Source organism: Schistocerca americana, chromosome 1 (assembly GCF_021461395.2).
Source record: "Schistocerca americana isolate TAMUIC-IGC-003095 chromosome 1, iqSchAmer2.1, whole genome shotgun sequence".
NCBI classification, from domain to species: domain Eukaryota; kingdom Metazoa; phylum Arthropoda; class Insecta; order Orthoptera; family Acrididae; genus Schistocerca; species Schistocerca americana.
In genome coordinates this window covers 308,302,052-308,321,971 of record NC_060119.1, presented here as the reverse complement: position 1 = coordinate 308,321,971, position 19,920 = coordinate 308,302,052, and the positions used below count along the sequence as shown (strand labels likewise).

The 19,920-nt window shown below is 41.6% G+C and overlaps 1 protein-coding gene across 1 annotated transcript in view; it reads right to left on the bottom strand.

Annotated features, from left to right (window-relative positions):
* LOC124545726 (alpha-1A adrenergic receptor-like) overlaps positions 1 to 19,920 on the bottom strand; it is a 165,225-nt gene that overhangs the window by 78,354 nt on the left and 66,951 nt on the right. Inside the window, exon 2 of the mRNA XM_047124704.1 lies at positions 18,358 to 18,517. Coding sequence (XP_046980660.1) covers positions 18,358 to 18,517 — 160 coding nt within the window. The remainder of the gene's footprint in view (positions 1 to 18,357; positions 18,518 to 19,920) is intronic.

The following is a 19,920-nucleotide window of genomic DNA, read 5'->3' as shown; positions in this document are numbered from 1 at the left end:
AACTTAATCATAACTAACACTTGGCACAAGAATCATAAAAGAAAGTTGTAGACATGGAAGAAGCCTGGAGATACTGACAGGTTTCAGATAGATTATGTAATGGTAAGACAGAGATTTAGGAGCCAGGTTTTAAATTGTAAGACATTTCCAGGGGCAGATGTGGACTGACCACAATCTATTGGTTATGAACTGTAAATTAAAACTGAAGAAACTGCAGAAAGGTGGGAATTTAAGGAGATGGGACCTGGATAAACTGACTAAACCAGAGGTTGTACAGAGTTTCAGGGAGAACATAAGGGAAAAATTGACAGGAATGGGGGAAAGATACACAGTAGAAGAAGAATGGGTAGCTTTGAGGGATGAAGTAGTGAAAGCAGCAGAGGATCAAGTAGGTAAAAAGACGAGGGCTAGTAGAAATCCTTGGGTAACAGGATAAATATTGAATTTAATAGATGAAAGGAGAACATATAAAAATGCAGTAAATGAAGCACGCAAAAAGGAATACAAACGTTTCAAAAATGAGATCGACAGGAAGTGCTAAATGGCTAAGCAAGGATGGCTAGAGGGCAAATGTAAGGATGTAGAGGCTTATCTCACTAGGGGTAAGATAGATATGGCCTACAAGAAAACTAAAGAGACCTTTGGAGAAAAGAGAAGCACTTCTCTGAACATCAAGAGCTCAGATGGAAACCCAGTTCTAAGCAAAGAAGGGAAAGCAGAAAGGTCTAAGGAGTATATAGAGGGTCTATACAAGGGCGATGTACTTGAGGACAATATTTTGGAAATGTAAAAGGATGTAGATGAAGATGAAATGGAAGATATGATACTGTGTGAAGAGTTTGACAAAGCACTGAAAGACCTGAGTCGAAACAAGGCCTCGGGAGTAGACAACATTCCATTAGAACTACTGACAGCCTTGGGAGAGCCAGTCCTGACAAAACTCTACCATCTGGTGAGCAAGATGTATGAGACAGGTGAAATATCGTCAGACTGCAAGAAGAATATAATAATTCCAATCCCAAAGAAAGCAGGTGTTGACAAATGTGAAAATTACCGAACTATCAGTTTAATAAGTCACGGCTGCAAAATACCAACGCGAATTCTTTACAGACGAGTGGAAAAACTAGTAGAAGCCGACATCGGGGAAGATCAGTTTGGATTCCGTAGAAATATTGGAATACGTGAGGCAATACTGACCCTACGACTTATCTTAGAAGCTAGATTAAGGAAAGGCAAACCTACGTTTCTAGCATTTGTAGACTTAGAGAAAGCTTTTGACAATGTTGACTGGAATACTCCCTTTCAAATTCTGAAGGTGGCAGAGGTAAAATACAGGGGGCGAAAGGCTATTTACCGTTTGTGCAGAAACCAGATGGCAGTTATAAGAGTCGAGGGACATGAAAGGTAAGCAGTGGTTGGGAAGCGAGCGAGACAGGGTTGTAGCCTCTCCCCGATGTTATTCAATCTGTATATTGAGCAAGCAGTGAAGGAAACAAAAGAAAAATTCGGAGTAGGTATTAAAATCCATGGAGAAGAAATAAAAACTTTGAGGTTCGCCGATGACATTGTAGTTCTGTCAGAGACAGCAAAGGACTTGGAAGAGCAGTTGAACGGAATGGATAGTGTCTTGAAAGGAGCATATAAGATGAACATCAACAATAGCAAAACGAGGATAATGGAATGTAGTCGAATTAAGTCGGGTGATGCTGAGGAAATTAGATTAGGAAATGAGAGACTTAAAGTAGTAAAGGAGTTTTGCTATTTGGGGATCAAAATAACTGATAATGGTCGAAGTAGAGAGGAAATAAAATGTAGACTGGCAATGGCAAGGAAAGCGTTTCTGAAGAAGAAAAATTTGTTAACATCGAATATAGATTTAAGTGTCAGGAAGTCGTTTTTGAAAGTATTTGTATGGAGTGTAGCCATGTATAGAAGTGAAACGTGGACGATAAATAGTTTAGACAAGAAGAGAATAGAAGCTTTCGAAATGTGGTGTTAGAGAATAATGATGAAGATTAGATGGGTAGATCACATAACTAATGTGGAGGTATTGAACAGGATTGGGAAGAAGAGAAGTTTGTGGCACAACCTGACTAGAAGAAGGGATCGGTTTATTAGGACACGTTCTAAGGCATCAAGGGATAACCAATTTAGTATTGGAGGTTAGCGTGGAGGGTAAAAATCGTAGAGGGAGTCCAAGAGATGAATACACCAAGCAGATTCAGAAGGATGTAGGTTGCAGCAGGTACTGGGGGATGAAGAAGCTTGCACAGGATAGAGTAGCATTGAGAGCTGCATCAAACAAGTCTCAGGACTGAAGACCACAACAACAACAACAACAACAAAAAGATGTTTGTATTTTTATAGGTTCTTAAGTAATGGAAGAAGGTATCTCTAAACTTATTTTTAAGATGTCCAACAGAACATGCTCCACATTGTTAAGTATTTGAATTGAATTTTTTGATTTTTATGGGAATGTACTCACATGATAGAAAGACTGACACGATGAGTCACTGTCAATTGCTGAGAATACGAAGGTTCCATTAGTTATTAGACTGTAACAGTAGTAGAGTAAAGAAACTGATGTTCGCGCTCCCACTTCCTTGTGGAATAAATGAGTTTGATTTATTTTGGAAATACAACTGAAATGATACCAAATGTAAAGTAAAAGTAACTCTTTTGATTTTTGTTATTCATCGTAACTCCTTCATCAATATTTCTTCCTTTTTCGGGTAATATTTCTTATTTTAAGTTCAACAGTTTCTATTTTTGTCATGTTAAAGAAATTACCAGGAAATACTGTCATTATGGATTTTTGAGATCTGAACTATCTCTTTAGAAACTGCAGTACATTCGTGTTCGACAAAATCTTCTGCAGACGCATTAGGTATGCTACGCCACGACTGTCAACGATTTCACAGTTAGATGATCGCTAAAATAAACGTTTCTAATCATGGATATAGATCAGGGTAATCAATTACTACGTCTCCTCGATGAACATGTGCTAGTACATGGAAAGGTTCAAATCATCGTCGCATATTTGATTAGATTTTATGAGATCATTATTAAATTTTTCGCCTATATTCATCAATTAAATGACCCAACTGCCCTCTGTAAGGTGATGTACTAAAAAAATGAAAAACAGTGAGTTACGGTTTCTTCTTTACTGTCAGTTAAAAGAAACGATCACAGATTCAGCCTGCGGATTGTGACATAGATTTGATTTCAAAAAGGTAAAAATTAAAATCAATTTTTTTATAGTTTTGCGACTGAATTCATCAGATAATACACTGAAGTGAACGCAAAAATAAGTGAAAAAATTGAGTGATTCCCCCGAACATGCAGGAATAAGTCTGAATTCATCTACCGTGATTTATGTAGTAACAAAAGAGAGATGGAAGAATTAACAGATGGAAATACAGTGGGCAGGAAATAGTATACATTTTAGGGTCCAAGGAGACGCACATTTGGTTCTCAGTTTGCCAGGAAATGACTCTAGCTTTATTACTCGTCAGAGATGCTAACATCTAGCGACAATTATTTTTTCAAGTATTTTTATGCAGAACAGACTTAGTATATGATAGCTATCCCGTGCCTTATGTCTGATGGTGAGCCGGGTTTTTGATTCGTTTAGTTCTTATGCTTCGTTATGGTTGTTGTATGTTTTTGGAAAGAATGTGTGTATGATGTAAATCACGCGCCTGAAAGAGTACCAACACTGTTACCACAACTATGTGTGTGAATATGCAAAACTAACCTCTGACAGAAAATAATCCTGAATGTATTCGATAAAAATTATATGTACATGTAACAATGTCGCTATTAGTGGCTGTTTCCACAAGTCGGCTCCCGGTATCAGAATACTGACAGGAGGTCTGCTGAGGTAACAGTGCGTCAGTGCATGTGTCTCAGAACAACATTACCTTACTCGCTCCACATTTAAATTTAAATATGTCTAATCGATGATAATTTTACGTTACTGTGGCAAATTAAAGTCGTAACTTTGCAATTAAATCTTGATAACTGGAAATGGGGTACGGAAGATTCACACTAATTTTGTACGCAGTTTTACCTGTTTAAGAGATGAAATGCGATAGAATGTTACAGAAATCATTTAGAAAATAGATGGATCATCAGAGACGGACAACAACCTCTGCCATTCTGTCAACTGATAGGCGTCATTACGGGCAGCCGAGTCTGGGAACAACTGAGTCCTGAAAATCAGAGGACGATAGAAAAGTTCATCTCGACGACGATGGTGAGTCATACCGAAACATTTCTAATCTGAGCTCTAGATAATGGCCATAAATTCCTACTTCTTCTGGCTAAACATGAAAAAGCAAATCTGCTTTGACTGTTGAAAACAGTAGCAGTTTCACACAGTGCAAAAATAATAGACAGACACATCTAGAACTACGTGAAAAACCACTAGATAATAGGAAGTACTTATTTCAGTACATTGAGACATACACATATCGTAAACAAACAGCCTGTATGAAGGTATTCAAATTTATGCCAGATCACCAACTCCTTTCAAGCGTATCTGCAGAGAAAAGAATCTTACGTCTCACGTATTCAGTTTCATTAATCGTAAAGTTTTTTGTATGTAAGCTTACTATTGGAATGTAAAGACGAAATCTTAGAGAAATTGTTCTCAATGAAAGAAATTAACATTAAAAGGAGTGCAGAACAGCTGACGTAGTTTCAAAGCGTATTAGGTGATACACTGATATGGTTGGCTTCATAAATGGCGCGTACTTCCAGCTGTGAACACTGAACTATTTAGATGCTCCTTAGGCTCAAAATATTTTCTTACCGTTCTTTTGCTTTGTTAGTTCGTAAATGATATTAAATTAATGGTGAAAGTCAATTACGTGTAGTTAATACTTCACTGCCTGAAATGAGCAGAAACTGAGAACGTAAAACTTCCTCGTTTGGTATTCTATGAAAATGAACCGTACACTTTAAAGGACTTTGCTTTCTGTTTGAAAGGTGTATGGCATTTGCCAATTACAGAACAGATGTCAGAAACGGTAACCTTTGTACTACTTCAGTGTAAGAAGCATTGTAACAGATATTTTGTTTCAGTCTTCTCCTTTAGTGAGAGTCATATTCGTAACGAGCCCCGACGTCGCAAGCTGTAGACATGATGGACGCAGCGTAACTCTCTGGCGAAGTCGCCTTCGGCTGCTGGAAGTAACGAGGCTCCTGCAGGTGGCAGGCCGGTCGTTCCGTTGTGGCGCATGGCTGCATCTTGTGGCAGAGTCTTCTGTGATAACACACCGGGAATGTTTCGTTAGTCATTATATTACTTCAAAAATAAATAACATTTATAATTATTATAAATACATCTATATATCGAGTGAGGGAAAATGATCTTTTTATATATCTGAACCTTCCCTAAGGTATTTTCTCGTTATCCCTATGCGAGATACACGAGTACGATGATTATCACACAGTCTCTTTCGCATACAGGTGCATGTTGTACTTCTTTCATAGATTCTTATTTAAAGCTCCCGAGAATTTTTGTTAAGCTTTCGTATAGACTATTCTGTCCTATTACGATCCTCGCAGCGCTCCTCTGATTTAGGATTTAATGTACCAAAGTAGCCTGCTAAAATGAACCTCGAGGATTAGTGTAAATAACGCCATCAAAGAACCTGTCCTCTTGATGCTACCCCTATTACACGTTATAAAAATCACGTAAGGAATAATAGAAAATTATCCCTAAATACATATACGACATGAAATGCCGGAAGCTGTCAGGTTCTTTCTCTTTGTTACAGCAATTACCCTCTATGTATTCACGTTTAAAGGGAGTCGCCATCCATTCCATTAAGTGGAAAACTATCCTCATCTTATTGGTTCTCTTTGAGGTGATCCAGTGACGATAGTTCCTGTGGACAACATCATAGTCGGCGAACAGTTTCATAATGCTGCTGATCCCATCTCAGAAGCAGTTAACTCATACTTAGAGCGTTAGAGATCCTCTTATACTTCCTTGGAGCAGTTTCGACTTACTTTCAGTTTAAAAACTGTATTCATGACAAGCTGAAGTTGTAATACACTCCTGGAAATGGAAAAAAGAACACATTGACACCGGTGTGTCAGACCCACCATACTTGCTCCGGACACTGCGAGAGGGCTGTACAAGCAATGATCACACGCACGGTACAGCGGACACACCAGGAACCGCGGTGTTGGCCGTCGAATGGCGCTAGCTGCGCAGCATTTGTGCACCGCCGCCGTCAGTGTCAGCCAGTTTGCCGTGGCATACGGAGCTCCATCGCAGTCTTTAACACTGGTAGCATGCCGCGACAGCGTGGACGTGAACCGTATGTGCAGTTGACGGACTTTGAGCGAGGGCGTATAGTGGGCATGCGGGAGGCCGGGTGGACGTACCGCCGAATTGCTCAACACGTGGGGCGTGAGGTCTCCACAGTACATCGATGTTGTCGCCAGTGGTCGGCGGAAGGTGCACGTGCCCGTCGACCTGGGACCGGACCGCAGCGACGCACGGATGCACGCCAAGACCGTAGGATCCTACGCAGTGCCGTAGGGGACCGCACCGCCACTTCCCAGCAAATTAGGGACACTGTTGCTCCTGGGGTATCGGCGAGGACCATTCGCAACCGTCTCCATGAAGCTGGGCTACGGTCCCGCACACCGTTAGGCCGTCTTCTGCTCACGCCCCAACATCGTGCAGCCCGCCTCCAGTGGTGTCGCGACAGGCGTGAATGGAGGGACGAATGGAGACGTGTCGTCTTCAGCGATGAGAGTCGCTTCTGCCTTGGTGCCAATGATGGTCGTATGCGTGTCTGGCGCCGTGCAGGTGAGCGCCACAATCAGGACTGCATACGACCGAGGCACACAGGGCCAACACCCGGCATCATGGTGTGGGGAGCGATCTCCTACACTGGCCGTACACCACTGGTGATCGTCGAGGGGACACTGAATAGTGCACGGTACATCCAAACCGTCATCGAACCCATCGTTCTACCATTCCTAGACCGGCAAGGGAACTTGCTGTCCCAACAGGACAATGCACGTCCGCATGTGTCCCGTGCCACCCAACGTGCTCTAGAAGGTGTAAGTCAACTATCCTGGCCAGCAAGATCTCCGGATCTGTCCCCCATTGAGCATGTTTGGGACTGGATGAAGCGTCGTCTCACGCGGTCTGCACGTCCAGCACGAACGCTGGTCCAACTGAGGCGCCAGGTGGAAATGGCATGGCAAGCCGTTCCACAGGACTACATCCAGCATCTCTACGATCGTCTCCATGGGAGAATAGCAGCCTGCATTGCTGCGAAAGGTGGATATACACAGTACTTGTGCCGACATTGTGCATGCTCTGTTGCCTGTGTCTATGTGCCTGTGGTTCTGTCAGTGTGATCACGTGATGTATCTGACCCCAGGAATGTGTCAATAAAGTTTCCCCTTCCTGGGACAATGAATTCACGGTGTTCTTATTTCAATTTCCAGGAGTGTATATGCAACACGTACCACACAACGGCAGGGAGGAATATCTCACCCCGGTGCTGTAACATTGGGATTTGGATTTTTTATATTTGTACATGTTGTGCAACAACATCAGTCAAGAGCAGATTAATAATAAAAATATTCCTTTGGACGACGTATCTCAAACATTAATTCATCCATGATTGTTGATGGTTTAGCTTTTATCTCTTTCACTTTCAAGAACAAATGGGCAGCGAAAATCTTTGATACTCATTAAGAGAGCCAAAATCTGTTTCCATAGATGAAAACTTTGAGAAATTTTCACACAGATATTCCAGGATCATCAATTAAAGACAACGTTTTCTTTGACGCTGTCAAAAAAATGAGGTGTTTGAAGATGTTAACCAGATGCGACATCTTATTGCTTCCTTTAAAGACACATCTAAATAGGTTTATGCTGGAAAAGCCTTTGAACCAGTTAAAATGTTATGACAACTGTACAAAAGTATTTTACATATCTTGCAGCAGGTTACACAATAAATAGATGTTTTTATAGTTGTATAAATGTATTGAAAATTCTAATAATCTGTGTGCTGAGAAACTATCGATCGAAGCGTGCATACACCTCAGGAAAGATCACTTTTACTTAAAGCATGGGAAGTTTTCTGTTTTTCCTCATAAAGCTGTGAGGACGGGGCGTGAGTCGTGCTTGGGTAGCTCAGATGGTCCTTTGCTACGTATTTTCCGATGCTGACAAGGGCACACTCGATTTTTGGTCCCTACTGATGACGACACGTGCAGCTTTCAACCGCCCCCCCGTAGTACAGAACCCGTTTCGCAAATTATTTTGGTTCATTATTTGTGGATTCTCCTGCTCACTGGGGCGTTCCGGGTATGAGATGATGAAAATGAAGAAGAATCCTGGAGCATATTGATCCTCTACAGACTGGATAGGAGGGAACCCCTCCCAACAGACGAGAAGACGACTCGGATGCTCGGCTACGGCAGTTGTAGGATCTTTTTTTTTTGTAATGAAACAAAAATAAATCCATAAATACAATACAAAATAAAAATAAAATATTAAATATGTTATAAAAATTAAATAAATAAAACAACATACACGTACCCGCTACGTCCTCTTCCCGATCCTTCGATCCTCGGGAAAAAAAAATGGTAGAGAACCTGCCCGCGAAAGGCAAAGGTCCCGAGTTCGAGTCTCGGTCCGGCACACAGTTTTAATCTGCCAGGAAGTTTCATATCAGGCCACACTCCCGCTGCAGAGTGAAAATCTCATTCTCGAAACTTTCCTCGTATAGTTTACTTAACTCCCACTTCCTTTAAATATACTGTTGAAATGTACATTTGAGTGCGCATAACCTTTTGCGGCTGGGTTGAACTACTATGGAGTAAAAAGCGCACTAGAAAAAAGTTTAGAATTTCAGCCACTCATGCGACTGTCATCAGGCGCGCCTGTAAACATAGCGACCGAACCGCAGTACGCACACACGCATTAGGCGCCACCAGTGCTATATCAGGGCAGCCATTAGCCACTGGTAAGTAAATACAAAACTACAAGCTGGCCCCGACATACTATCATCACATGAGCCCAGGAGGAAATGCATCGCAACGGAACAAGAAAACCCTTAAGTGACAGGGTTATGTGAGTTATTTTCGTTGTGGCAGTAAGAGACTTATTTTAATTAAAAAAGGCACATTTTTCCATTTGATTCCCTAATAGCTCAGTGCACTTTCTTAAACATTTCTCCAGTGTGTAGATACCGTTCTTGAACTGAGATTCTCGAAAGTCTGAAACACATCCACAGTTTCCGTGACATTTTTAAATAGTTTCTTATCGACAAGTCAGTGTGCACTAAATCTAGCGAATAGGATGGATCTTGAAAGACTTTTTATGTCAGATACCGCCGACATACCGTTGTCAAAACATGTTATGGCCAAGTGCAATTTTATGATTAAGTTTCTTTGTTCTTTTGCAGTCCAGGTTTGACTACCGTATTTTACCATCGAGCTATTCCAAAATCTTGTATGATATTGGACAACTAAGGTTTCACCTTTAGCAAAGTAAGAGATAGGAAGACTCTTTTTTCATCCATGAAGCTACTGACTTGAACCTTTCTCACAGATGAAATCGATTTGATGGTCATTACCGCAAGTCCACCATCCTCATCTGAGTAGCTGGATTGCTGCTTCGTGTCTGGTGAAGTGGGGCACTCATACTGGATTGACTTTTTTTAACGTTATTCGCAAAATTCGTTTCCGTTCATGCCATATGCCATCGTTCAGCAAACGCGCCACCCATCTGGCATAAGCCTTTCATATTGTTCATTCGTTGTGTTACAGTCTATCATTTCTTGTATGTCTATATAGCGTTGACTGTTTCGTACATCTTCAGTTGCAGAACGCTCGGTACGAAATTGTGTACTTTCTCCTTGTCTTAACCACTGTTGTAGACCTTTTGAGGTCTTTCGTGTGATTAATGTCTTCAGACCTATTACTACGTCAAAATTCCATCGTGACTATTATAACTATTGAAAACGTAAAGTAACAACATAATTTTCATGATGGCACGGTAGAAGAAAGAACACAACATGTCATTCTTAACGGTTCAAAATCTGCAGATGTAGAGGTAATTTCGGGAGTACCGCAGGGAAGCGTGATAGGACCTTTATTGTTTACAATATACATAAATGACTTAGTTGACAACATCGGTAGCTCCGTGAGGCTATTTGCAGATGACACGGTTGTCTACAAGAAAGTAGCAACATCAGAAGACTCGTACGTACTCCAGGAGGACCTGCAGAGGATTAATGCATGGTGCGACAGCTGGCAGCTTTCCCTAAACGTAGATAAATGTAATATATTGCGCATACATAGGGGCAGAAATCCATTCCAGTACGATTATGCCATAGGTGGTAAATCATTGGAAGCGGTAACGACCGTAAAATACTTAGGAGTTACTATCCGGAGCGATCTGAAGTGGAATGATCACATAAAACAAATAGTGGGAAAAGCAGGCGCCAGGTTGAGATTCATAGGAAGAATTCTAAGAAAATGTGACTCATCGACGAAAGAAGTAGCTTACAAAACGCTTGTTCGTCCGATTCTTGAGTATTGCTCATCAGTATGGGACCCTTACCAGGTTGGATTAATAGAAGAGATAGACATGATCCAGCGAAAAGCAGCGCGATTCGTCATGGGGACATTTAGTCAGCGCGAGAGCGTTACGGAGATGCTGAACAAGCTCCAGTGGCGGACACTTCAAGAAAGGCGTTACGCAATACGGAGAGGTTTATTATCGAAATTACGAGAGAGCACATTCCGGGAAGAGATGGGCAACATATTACTACCGCCCACATATATCTCGCGTAATGATCACAACGAAAAGATCCGAGAAATTAGAGCAAATACGGAGACATACAAGCAGTCGTTCTTCCCACGCACAATTCGTGAATGGAACAGGGAAGGGGGGATCAGATAGTGGTACAATAAGTACCCTCCGCCACACACCGTAAGGTGGCTCGCGGAGTATAGATGTAGATGTAGTAGATTCCAGTTTTCTGATTGAACGAACACGCGTAACTTTAATAGCCATGTCAGTAGAATTATTCATAACATCAAGTACAAACTTGTTCTATAATAAAACAAGCAGAATTTCACTCTTATCTGAGCCGTTTCAGTACCATACGAACAAACGTCTCTCATTAGCTATATAAAGAGAATGAAATGCGTTCTTAATTAGTGGCACACGGTAAACTGATGAAGACTGTCGGTACTGCATTATTTTAGACGTCAGCGCTGTCATACATTGGGGAGAATTTTATTGGAAGTAAAACGTCTGAAAATGAGTGATGTATTAAAATGTGAGGAGGATTCGAAACGGTAAAAAACTGACCTGGAAAGCAGGATACGTGAAAGAATAGACAAAATATATAATAGATTCCAAAGAAAACGGATAATGTCACGAACTGTTTATTGATCTGTACTATCACTAAAAAAAATAGTCGGAAACACCAAAAGTTTTGTTTACAGATTGAGTCGATGAGGATAGAGCGGCACGGAGAGGGGGAACAAAATTCATGGAACATCGGGAGAATTCTGGTTAAGTAGTGCACTGAGAGGGGAGACATATTCCTTGTATGATTTGCAAGTGAGTATTGGTCAAGGTTTGAAATCTGTACCATATGAGTCTGAAGGATGAAATTAAATTTGAGGCGTGATGCAACAGCGATATTCTTAAAATGGCTCTGAGCACTATGGGACTTAACAGCTGTGGTCATCAGTCCTCTAGAACTTAGAACTACTTAAACCTAACTAACCTAAGGACATCACACACATCCATGCCCGAGTAGTTCGAACCTGCGACCGTAGCAGTCGCACGGTTCCAGACTGCGCGCCTAGAACCGCGAGACCACCGGGGCCGGCAGCGATATTCTTACACTTTGTTGATATCATAAGAGAAGATACTAACGTGCTCAGTATAAGTTCGATGAACTCAGTGAAATAATGGGGGTATTCCTTCCAGTCAAAGATATTCGATGAATTTAACAACTGTTGTTTTAAAGGAAAACTTACAAAGTTTTATAAAATTTTGTTTCGTTACGCTTCCATACACTTTAAACGTAACGGCCGAAATATCAGGGAGAGGGAGCAATGATTGAATTAACATTCGTCAGCATGGGGATTACTGTAAAAGAATGGTCAGTATTAGACACATCCAACGCAAGACATTAAAAAAAAATCTGAATTTAAATGTGTGTCGACTGAGTGAGAAGGGACACAATGAAGTTCCGCAGAACTTAAGACACATTCCGAACAAACGGTGTTCGAATACCAGTCTTATCATCACCATTTTGGTCTTCTGAAATGATCTTCAAGCACAGCAGACAAATTCTAAAGGTACTCTGAATGAAAACACACATCACGTGTGTAATCTTATACAATACTTATTATCGATTTCACAAACCGGATTTTGCTTTTTATCTCATCATGAGTTACAAAAGATAAGTATGTGCTGCAACGAAATTTTGTTGGTTCGAAGATTGTAAATTAGTGCAACTACAGAGTATCTCCATTTTCAGAAATGAAAATATTACGTTAGGTTAAGGAATAATACGGGAGTTTAAAATTATTAAACTATGATAAAATATGTGACACATTAACTAATTAACCATATAGAAATTACAACAGTCGCTCCTAGAAGGAAATAAACTGAACAGTAAACTTTGGTACAAGTACCAATGATGTTGCTTAAGAAAATAATCTTGTCTTTAATAGGTCGTAAATTACGAACAGATAAGATATACTAGTGAGATTAAGCAGGTATGTGAAGTGTTGTGGGCTGGCAGGAGAGCCAACCTGTATGCTTAGAGGAAGCCGAAAGGCACGCGTTTAAGCTCACGCAGGCTGGCGGGAGGTCTGGAACAGGACAAAGAAATTAGAACTTAGAAAAACGGACGCAGATGGTGGAATACTTAACTTTAATCCATTAATGTTGAACGTAGCTCTTGTCTGTACAGTATTTACAATATCAATAGTAACTGAACATGGCGCCTTGCTAGGTCGTAGCAAATGACGTAGCTGAAGGCTATGCTAACTATCGTCTCGGCAAATGAGAGCGTATTTTGTCAGTGAACCATCGCTAGCAAAGTCGGTTGTACAACTGGGGCGAGTGCTAGGAAGTCTCTCTAGACCTGCCGTGTGGCGGCGCTCGGTCTGCAAACTCTGATAGTGGCGACACGCGGGTCCGACGTATACTAACGGACCGCGGCCGATTTAAAGGCTACCGCCTAGCAAGTGTGGTGTCTGGGGGTGACACCACATGAAGCAGCTGTGATTACACAAAGTAAACATTTTTAGAACAAGACCAATTACAGTAACTGAACCAAAGGAAAACGGGTCACATGAGTTCGAAGGGAATTTACAATATGGCATGGATCGGATTATGAGTAATGTCTGTATTTAGAACAGGTGAGTAGAAGAACTTTGGTCATTCAGTTCTAAGCTTGGGCTGAGGGACCTATGTTGATTATTTCCAATGTTTCAACATAGTTCTTCGTTGTATAACACAACAGCTTGAACATATTTCTCCGCCTCAGTTTGTGCTTTTTTTCCTGTAGCAATCTCGATGAGTACGCTAGAAGTTTTCCCACCCTCTTTGTCAATTTCTAAGATCGAATAAAAATACTTTTTTGGCTGTATCGGCGTGTACGTCATCCTGCATTTTGCGACAGCCTTGTGAAACATCTCCTACATCTTTAAGTGTTTGGTTCAAATGACTTATCAAACACGCAATTTATTTCGAAGACAAATAACTTTATCAGGTGCAGTCACAAAGTTTTAATTATAATTTCGAAAAAATGAAGTCACACAACTGATTTTTGTCTATTTGTAAGTGTATGACCATAGCCATGGTACACATACATTGACGTTCCCACACCGCAGTACCCTGTAACGACGCTAGAGTTATCAAAATAAGATGATGGAGCCCGTTAATAAAGTGTAGCGCTGTATGGTGTGTTCATTTAAGAAATAAAATGTAGTGTTGTGTGGTAATTCGTTTCTGTATTTGAAGGGGAACAACGTTGTAACAATTCATGCTGGTGGAAGTGCATAGAAACAATGCACCTTGATATGAAAGCGTAGTAAGCAGACGGACCCAATGTGATCAAACGAGTGTCTGTGAAGAACCGGGCATCGAATGGAAAGTAGGGGCTCCATAGCTCGAAGACTGGCGTGTCACAATGGACGCGATATTGGAAAAAGTGAAAATCAGTCACGTGTCAGGTTTCAAACTTATTGCAAGACGTTGCAGACATGACAAAGATTGCCGCAAGCTGGGTCAGGAGACTGATCACACCAGTCGAACCGAGGCATCAGTGGGAATTTTGCAGCTGTGTGAGACTAATTCAGATTTCTTTAGTCGCCTAATCGCCATGGAAGGCGCCATGATTTAACCATAACCTCCAAAGGATGGAGCACAGCAAATAATAAATTCACCACAGCCAAAAAAAAAAGACCCAACTGCAGTTGGGTTGAGTGGTTTTTCGGACTGCCATGGAACGCTCGTAAGGGACAAAGCAGTAGGAAACATGCTACCGAAATCTCCCGACGAAGTCAAAACGAAGCGACGCGGGAAGCTGTCCAAGGGAGTGGGTTTCTGCTCCACGATGGCGCCTCAGCTAATTCTGCACATGTCACAGTCACAATTCCACTCTCTTTGAGCTATCCAGTTTTGTCTCACACCAGCTAATCCGATGACGTGGCACCCATTGACCGTTTCCTCTTCAGTCGTATGAAGAAACTGAAACTATTCCGTGGCAGATATCTGCAGCCCTTAACTCAGCTTGTATGGTCTCTTAAACCGGGTCACAATTTTCGAGCTCGCTGTACAAGGCTATTTCTGGCAGAGTACTTTTGTACACCCCTGCAAGCTTCCACCGTTAAATCTCAAATCCTACAAAGTTTTATGAGCCATTGCATTATCGTTTTGTTTGTTTGTTTCTTTGTTGCTGACACGTCTTTGGCTTTCCAAGCCTGCGCCACGTAAACTACCTACCTGTTTTCCTCAGTACAGTACAAAATTTGTTCGCAGGAATATGTCAGTTTCATCGACCCCAAGTTTCATGAAATTATTAGTCGGTTCAAGCAGGACGATGTCAGAGATACGGATTAAGAAGTACGCAAAAAATACGACGATTTCAAAATACGAGTGATCACAGCTGGCAGCGAACAAGAGAACCATTTAGAGGAAGAATCTCCGGACAGTGGTGATGGTGACTTCTGTGTTTCTCCAGTAAAATACGTGAAGTTGTTACTTAAAAATCTAATGTGTTCTGAGTGAGGGTAAAGAAAATGTAGATCCCAGCATGGAATGTCAATTTTGCAGATTTATTTTATGCGCCTATCGAATGCAACTTTTGTGCAAGTGTAAACCCTACAATTTATGGTTGCCTGACATTGTCGACAGGAGAGCGATTTCTTATTATGAAAAATATAATCATCTAGTTGGAGAAGTTTTTAGTACGGATCACATGAAATGTCCACGTATGTATTTCACGCAGTCTGGACTAAATAAAACTTTTCCAGTCAGAAGATTATATTTTTCCTATAATTTAGTTCTGTGTAAAATTTACTTGCCAAAGACAAACAGTAATTTCTCAGAATGCGAAATTCAGTTCTCTCTTGTGTACTATTTAAAAAATAGCAAAAATAATGAGATTTTGTGCGTTAAAAAATAAAATGATTCAGGCTTTAATTAGTGCAACAAAATCAACGTAGAGTATTTAAACAACTCTTAATTTATTCGAAACATAAATGCTATATAACTAAAATTTTCAGGTGTTTTGCGCCTTAAATCTCGGTTTAAACATAGGGGTCCAAAGGACCGGACCTTGTAGCGTACCTTACGGAAAAATCACTATGTGATTTCCATGGTGGAATTTTTCTTTACCAGCCAGAATGCAGACAACTATAAACAATGTGTTCACAAAGTCAGTCATCATTGGTATATATGTTTCGCATTGGAGCACGAATATGAGGAGAAGGACAAACATCACGTTTCATAGTCATGCTTGAATCATTTTCGAGTTGATAAGTAAGACTCTACCCCTCGTGCCTCGTGTGTTGGGGAGTAATTTTGATGAGTGAAATACGAGTGCGCCTCTTTGCATGCTTCGACCTTTGATGCTGTGCGTCACGTATTCGCATGATACGACACCGACGCTAATAAATGGAATGTTAATTATTCCTGAGTGCTAATGCAGAATCCATAGGAAGCTGCCAACGCCTCAGACATGTGATTTCGTCTCCTGAGTGCTTTTGGTACTTCTGCAACGACTACCTGTTTGCGCCTTTGTTTACGGCACACGCGCAAGAAGCTACAGTCATTTTTTGGACAATTACATCTAGATACAAAGGTAAGTTTAGTTCTGAAAACTATTTGTTCGTTATATACCACATGTGAGGTGACATAAATGACATTTGATATAATAAGCTAGTCGCAAATGAACTCAAAATGTTGTTTGTGTAAAAAATATAATCATTACGCGTTTGTGTACCTCTGTGGCAGCATACAAGAGGTTAAATCAAGTGACTATAAAGTAAATATTTCCGCTGATTTGCTTCAGAGACCAATTGTGTTCATTATTTACGTGTATATGTATTTTAATTTATTCCAAATAATTGATATGAACATCCGACGTCAACATTGTTTTGGCTGGTTATATTTAATTTTCATTGCGGTATGGGAATTGTAATGAACTGTTAATACTCTGAAGCTTCATTTTATTAGCTATGAACCGCCGAGTTTTATGGCTCAGGAAATGAAAATCGAGATTTCAAATCTAGTTCACCACACGCGGAATGGGGATATAGCAGTTCCAAAATTCCCGGTAATAAATAAAATGATCCATTAGAATTCACATTCAAAGTAGCAGAGCCATGACCTAAGCAAGGAAATGACAAACAATAGGAGAGATAGGCCTGCAGCCAGTGCAGAAGCAGAAGTACAACGGAAGAAGCATCAGCCTCCGAAAAACCAGTTCCAGTTAAGTCTACCCGAACTGATGCAGTAAGTCATTGGCCTCAGCTTACAGACACAAGGAAATGTTAAAAAATACCACACTGCAATGGACAGACAGCATTAATGTGTAGTAAGTGTAACGTTCATCTGTGTCTACACAAGAGAATAAACTGTTTCTCAGAATTTCACGAGAAACACTAAGTTGTACTACACATACAGGGTGTTACAAAAAGGTACGGTCAAACTTTCAGGAAACAGTCCTCACACACAAAGAAAGAAAATATGTTATGTGGACATGCGTCCGGAAACGCTTACTTTCCATGTTAGAGCTCATTTTATTACTTCTCTTCAGATCACATTAATCATGGAATGGAAACACAGCAACAGAACGTACCAGCGTGACTTCAAACACTTTGTTACAGGAAATGTTCAACATGTCCTCCGTTATCGAGGATACATGCATCCATCCTCCGTCGCATGGAATCCCTGTTGCGCTGATGCAGCCCTGGAGAATGGCGTATTGTATCATAGCCGTCCACAATACGAGCACGAAGAATCTCTACATTTAGTACCGGAGTTGCGTAGACAAGAGCTTTCAAATGCCCCCATAAATGAAAGTCGAGAGGGTGGAGAGCGTGGAGGCCATGGAATTGGTCCGCCTCTACCAATCCATCGGTCACCGAATCTGTTGTTGAGAAGCGTACGAGCACTTCGACTGAAATGTGCAGGAGTTCCATCGTGCATGAACCACATGTTGTATCGTACTTGTAAAGGCACATGTTCTAACAGCGCAGGTAGAGTATCCCGTATGAAATCATGATAACGTGCTCCATTGAGCGTAGGTGGAAGAAACTAAAATGAGCTCTAACATGGAAATTAAGCGTTTCCGGACACATGTCCACATAACATATTTTCTTTCTTTGTGTGTGAGGAATATTTCCTGAAAGTTTGGCCGTACCTTTTTGTAACACCCTGTATATCTTAATGGCGCGTTGCAAGCGTACAGTTTCGCAAGTGCCTGTTGTTGCAAATATGTGACATAGCCGGTTATACCTGAGAGGTACAGCAGATTTTAGATTTTACGTTATGTACTTAGCACGTCATTAGTGGCTACAAAACATGAATTTAGATTTTTCTTTCAAGTAGAAATTTATTGGGGTATTGAGGTCCTAGACAGATGTACTTAGAGTGTCGAAAGTCGGACTGTAACCTTCCACGAATAGCTCTTCCCACGTGGCGAGTTGACGCGACGCGCTGGCAGGGCGGTGACGTCACGTCACGGGGAGCGCCGAAGCTTATCGTCGTGGTTTCGGGAGGCGCCACCAGCGCCAGTGGCGCCACCGGCGGCGGCGGCGGCCCGCCTCCCGCGGCAGGCGCAGCAGAGGGTGGCGCGGAAGGCGCGCCGCAGCTCGCGCGACGAGCACGCGTAGATGAACGGGTTGATGCAGCTGTTGAAGTAGCCCAACCAGAAGGCGAACGTGAACGGCGCGCCGGACAGGTCGCACGACGAGCACGACGCGTCTAGCAAACACACCAGACCAGACATTTTCATTATACGTCGTACGGTGTATGTGTGTGCGTTCTACCTCAGCAACCATCTATCAGACGCAAAGCTAACCCGGAATGCATGTTTACTTTTCAGCGGTGTGCGTGCTGATGTGAAAGTTTCTGGCAGATTGAAACTGTATTCCAACCGTAACCTTTGCTTTTCACTTGGAAATCTAGTTCGGTGAAGTCGGGAAGGTAGCTGAGAATTACTGGCGGAAGTAAAGCTGTGAGGGAAGGTTGTGAATAGTTCCTGGATATCTCAGTCCCTTTGGTCGCGTAGGAATGGTACCCAATTCGAGTCCCAGTCCGACATACAGTTGTAATCTGCCAGAAAGTTTCAGGGAGCTGAGTGTTTCATTTTTCAGTAAACAAATACACTACTGAAATTATCCAAAATGCCTTGCCTTGACTCTTCACCTTTCACTGACACCCGAAAAATCAAAATGGCTCTTAGCACTATGGGACTTAATATCTGAAGTCATCAGTCCCATAGAACTTAGAACTACTTAAACCTAACTAAGCTAAGAACATCACACATATCCATGCCCCAGGCAGGATTCGAACCTGCGACATTAGCGGTCGCGCGGTTCCAGACTGACGCGCCTAGAACCGCTCGGCCATCAGGGCCGGCCCTGAACAATCATTTGCAGCCCAGTGGACAAAAACCAAAAATTATAAATATGGCATCACATAACTGGCAGGAACCGCCTTGGTGTGCAGAACATAGTTCCCATGCACCGCTGCACAATTCGTAGTGTACTCAACTCCGTAGTACTGTGAACGATAATGGTGTAGGAGCAGACGCACCAACATGTACAATACATCCGAGTGAGTCAAAGTACATTATAATTGGAAGACTGAAATTCGCAGAAACACCTCGGTATTACAGACATCGCTCCCTCAGACCTAAAAAGGGAAGCTGCCCTTAGAATCCCAGTCAGATTTAGTGGTAAGGTAGCCCAATGATAAACTGTCAAAACGGAATACAGATCAAGCATGAAGACAGGAATAAGGTGTATTGAACTATGAAAAATACAGCAAAATAATAAGACTGAAAAGTCCAAGCTTAACAACTGCTGTATTTAGGAAGCAGAACAGCCACGGCGTCGTAGTTATGTGGCAACGGTGTTGGACTGTCAAACGGACGAGCCATGCCCAAAACTACTTCGTGCGAATTTTTGTGAATTGTCCGTCCGGTCATTGAAGTGTTTGTTCTCTTTCTGTAGTCTTGCGGTTTTCATACTATACATTGGTTACAGAACATGAACCATGTGGTAAGAATACGTTACCGTCGCAAGTAAATGTGATGAATAGTGAGAGCAGGCGATATACCATATAGACGTCTCACAGAAATCAAAATAACAAATAAAAGGGTG